Source organism: Geospiza fortis, unplaced genomic scaffold (assembly GCF_000277835.1).
Source record: "Geospiza fortis unplaced genomic scaffold, GeoFor_1.0 scaffold11, whole genome shotgun sequence".
NCBI classification, from domain to species: domain Eukaryota; kingdom Metazoa; phylum Chordata; class Aves; order Passeriformes; family Thraupidae; genus Geospiza; species Geospiza fortis.
Window position 1 is genome coordinate 13,130,770 of NW_005054304.1, and position 4,924 is coordinate 13,135,693.

General features: G+C 40.2%; 1 protein-coding gene across 1 annotated transcript in view; it reads right to left on the bottom strand.

Annotated features, from left to right (window-relative positions):
• The window catches only part of EGF (epidermal growth factor), a 59,308-nt gene extending 55,721 nt beyond the window's left edge, over nucleotides 1-3,587 (bottom strand). The window contains exon 1 of the mRNA XM_014311920.2: nucleotides 2,900-3,587. Within this exon, the coding sequence (XP_014167395.1) occupies nucleotides 2,900-3,026 (127 nt within the window). The 5' untranslated portion in view covers nucleotides 3,027-3,587. The remainder of the gene's footprint in view (nucleotides 1-2,899) is intronic.
• Nucleotides 3,588-4,924: the final 1,337 nt, after the last annotated feature.

Below are 4,924 nucleotides of genomic sequence, written 5' to 3' on the forward strand. Positions count from 1 at the left end.
TAAAAGGGTGTTTCAGGAGGGCACAAGACAACTGATTCCAGTGGGCGCAGGCCCATCCTCTGGTACAGGGTGTTCTGCTTACATTGTCAAATATGTTACAAATCAAAGCTCTGCTGGGACCAACTATGCATGTGTTTTTTTCTTTGTAGCAATAAGAGCTCTTTTGTAGGCCAGACTATTTTTTTTTCAGAGGTAGAAGGTTCTATGATTCTACTGGAGTCTACCAAACATGAGTTATTAAAGGTGACTGATCCACAGTCCTCACAGCATCTTAAAATAAGCTATTAATTCAAGATGGCGTGTCAAAAATTGCAGAAGAGCTTCCAATTCTACCATAACCTGTCAACATATTGATGCATTCATTCATCAAACTAGTTTAGCTCTGACCTTGTGATCTCTTCTCCCAAACTTTCTTTCCTATAAGCTTTGCTGTTTTGGGACTAACAGTGCCTCAGAAAGGTCCCTTCTTTCTTGCCATAACAAGTCAGAATTCAAATAATCTCTCTTAAAATAACTGTATAAAATTATGTGAGACATTTAGGGTTAGATTTCATTATACTTCCACAGGATGAGGAGGTCTTTGATCCTTGAATATCTATAGAAATAAAAGGAACTAATTAAGGAGTGAGCTATTTAGCAATGTAAGAAGACAACCTAGACCTTAGTCTTAAGCCGCAGTGTGGAAACCAGATCTAGAAAATCCTACACACATTCACATTCTGGCAAGTATCACTTGTAGCAGCTCACTAACAAAGAGCAGACACCTTCTCAATTCAGAGGAATCCTTATGGCTGGCAGGTTGCCACCGCAGCCTCAGATGATGAAGAACATTTTGCAATCTGTGTATCTATTACAGCTCGCCAAGAATGGTGGCCAAGCCATGATTCAGCTTGCTGTCATTGTTCACAGTGCAGTGGTATGAATCACATCTCCCACTCACCACTTTTATCTCCAGTATTACCTTCAAAGCCTGCCTCCAGCTTCCTGCCACTTGCTTCCACTGCACCCTCTGTCTCACATCATTACTGAACTAGAGTATCATGCGTCCGGTCTTCTGCTCAGAGCACCAGCTGTGTGTCCAGGACACAGAGGAAAGAGAAAGGGAAATCCCTTACACCAAAGCATCCTGCAGCCTTACATTTCATGTCAAAATTTCACCTTTGCTCAATCCCCTGTAATCCAGTGGCCTGTAATTGAAAAATTACGGTAATGCTTCTCATTTTTCACTTACTCTGTGTCACATGGAATTGCTCAGAGTATGTCACAGTAGCATCAACTCTTATGCAGGAGATTTCTTCTGCTGCTATTTCTTGGAGAGTTTGCTGAGCTACCGGCCAATCTGTGTCAGTTATCTAGAATTCTTCATTCATACAGCAGCTAATTTTCAACAGAAGAGACTTTATGCAGAGCTGGTTATGTCTTCATTAATGGAAGAGCAATATGCATCAAAGCGCAAAATATGCCCACTGGGAAAAAAAGTCCTTTGCAGCCTTTTGCATATTAATATTTAGAGTGGGTTTTTGACTCATTGAACAGCAGCCAAGCAATTCCCTTCATCTCAGTAGGATTCTCCCATTATACATGAGCTCTTAACTGGGAAACCCAGTAATGCAGAAGCCATAACTAATGGACATCCTAAAGAGTTCTTGGAAGCTAAGTACATGCTAGCAAATGGTATGGATCTATAGGAAAGGCTGTGTAAACAGCAATAGCTGCTAAGGATATGGCACACCCACTGCATGTATCTCAGCCTGAGTCCAGTCTGTGCACTTTGAGAGGGCTTTTCAACATGAAGCGAATACCGTAAGAGGTGGCAATATGGAGATTAATTTCAGAAGTGTGCTTGTCGTTTGAACTGAAGCATCAGGGTAGGAGCACTCTAGGTGTGTTTGGCTCTCAGATAAAACTTCAGTCAGGTTTACAATTTGTACACAAAAAATGCACAGCTCCTCCCCCCTCACTTTGACAGCACTTAACATGCAGGCTTCTATTTTGTGCTTACAAGATGATATTTCTTGGCAGAAAGCAGAGAGGAAGCACCTGTTACGGGATCACTAGAATCATGACAAGAACTGAGTCAGAGCCTCTGAAGCCCAAGGAATCTAAGACAAAAGCATTAACTCCAGGTATCAGGAACTGCCTGAATCCTTTCAGAGCATTTCCTCATCTCCTAGCTGAAAAGCTCATAATTCATTGGCTCTGGATTTCTTGAAAAAATTGAACCTCACGGTAGCAGGGGAGGGAGAAGGGTTCTGTCATCCTTTGTCTTACACTTTGTAAAGAATTGGAACCTGCATTTTACATGCTCCAAATCACTGGAGATGATTACAGGAATGTTGGTGTTGCACATTTCTCCCAGACCTCCCTACCACAGTATTAAGCAACCTGCTGTTCGTGTATTGTATGAGATGCATTATTAGCATGAGCACACACACCTATATGTAATAATAAGCATAGAAAAATAGCTTTTAAAGTTATCTAGCCCGCATCTAAATGCATACTAGCACATAATCATTGAGACACTCTTCATATATGTATGCAGAAATAAAAAATACACCTATGCTCAAACTTTTCATATATTGAAGCATGAATACATGCATGCTCATGTACTGAAACTATGGAGACACTAAAGCTATGGTAGAGAGCAGTTCATATCTCTTAATGATCATATGAAAACCTATTCTGCTTTCTGATAGTTAAACCAACAGACAAGTGCTGGTTTCTGAAAGAAAAAAAAAGTTCTGTTCGTTTGAAATGCAACAGATATTGAGAAGCTGATTTATCAGTTCTGCCAGCACAACACACAAGCAATCTGTAAAAAAACTTTTCAAAAATTTTAAAGCCAAATTAAGAGAATATAAATGCAGTTTTCTTAATCTGGGAATGTTCAGCAACTTACCTACACAAGCAGCGTTTTCAGGCTTTAGTCTGTATCCATTAGGACAGTTCCAGTGCTGCAGAGCTGAGAGGCTGACAAAACCAATTTTAAAAACCACTGGCAAAAAAGCAACAAGGAAGAGAAACATAATCTTGAGGGGGTTTTTGAGCTGTCACTAGAGAAAAACTAGCTTGTATTCAGTCATATCCAGGACAAGATGAGCATATGTAATCCCAAAAGTTTTCTGCAATCTATCACTTTAGACTCAGACATCTTATCACAATTTCAAGTTTTATCTTTGCCTTGCTTTTCTTGTCACTTTAGACCTTACTGTGTCTGATTACAACCTTGAAGAAATTCCTGGGAGATTTCTTCCCCACACACATCAGGGCTTTTTTCTCTCACTCTTTCGTTTCTTTTTTTTTTTCTCTTTTGGAAGCCAAGTATGAAATGCCTGACACTCTTGCGACAAATTTAACACAGCTCAAAAGCCAAGCTCGCAAGGATAACTTCAAATTTCCTTGCAACAAAGCTGCTGTTTAAATCTTTAAAGCAGAGAATTCAGAAAACTCTTCAGCACAGCTCTCAGTGGAGTGCGGGGAGCAAAATCTCCAGGTACCGTCCTTCTCCGACACACAGTTGTTTTTTACATCCAGACTTGGATGGACTCCTCTTTTCTTTTTAAAGCTCTGCTTGCCCCACCTCTTCTCTTTTTAGTACCACTTGAGTGAACCCTGTGTTTGCACATAGTAATGTGGTCAGTTCCTTACTACAGGGAACTGAGCCAGCATGCAGATATCCAGCCACCCATAATAAATACAGTCTCTTTAGAAAAGCAACGCCTCCTGCTTGAGAAGTACCTCCAGCTTGCCAGCTAAGTTTTTCCACAGAGATTGTAGGTAATTTTTTTCAATTCCTGTTCATTCTTAAATAGTTGCCTTCCTCTTAATATCATCATGTGTTTTACCACCAGAAAGGAATTTTGTCATCAAAAGATTTCATGCTAAAATCGGGGAAAAAATCCACCTGGTTTCTCTGATATATTTTTACTGGAAATCCAAATCATCTTAAGATCAAGTTCAGATCCTGGGTATGTGTTTGTAATTTTGAATCGAAACTATCTCTCTCAGGTCTGAATTTGGCCCTTATGCCTTTCCAGAAGAATACCTGTTGTCAGAGACTGGGGTAATGTGTTCTGAACCTGCATCACCCACAGATGTTACAGACATTTATATGTGCACTGATGCTGCACGAGGCTGCTGTTGGGGTGCAATGCTCTTTTACACCTGTTCCACTGAGGTATAAAAACTAGACAAATTCCAGATGCTCATAATTCTTCAGTATTGAAAAAAAACTCATTTTTCCCAGTCCATCAGCCTAGACCAGCAAAGCTCTAAAGCACAAACATAAGTTTATGCTTCTAAGATTTACTGACTTTTGAAAGTGCTGAGATTTAGGCATGTGCCAGGCTGTGTTGAGCTAACTACTGTGAGGCAATCTGGTTCTGTCACTTTTTTCTTTCCTTTGATTTTATAAAATTTTATTTCTGGAGTGCTGCGCTGGAATGAATACTAACAGAACAGCTGGATACAGCAGCAGCATCAGAAGGTACCTACAACTGTACAAGTTCTGCCTCTCAGAATTCTCCTTCTCCTATCCTCTCCCCAAATTTGTCTGAATCAGTAATAGTCCAGACTTGTACTGTCAGAAAACAGGATTAAAACCTGATGATGAATTGGGACACTCTCCATTAAAAGTAACTGTTTCTTGATGTTTCTGTCTGTGTGCAGGCACATTCTGGTCTCTCAATCTTCCCTGCTACAGCCACTGCAATTAAATCCAGACTGACAAATGGCAGCCACATTTCCATACACTCTGTTCAGAACCCAGTCTTTATCCCACATGCTATGCTATAAAATACAATAACAGTAATGTAAATTATGCAGGGCCAGACTCATGCCAAAGAGCATTTGCTTCTCCAAATAGTCCCTGGGAATACAAAAGGGCAAACAATGTGAAAGCACAGTATAAAGCCATCCCATCTAG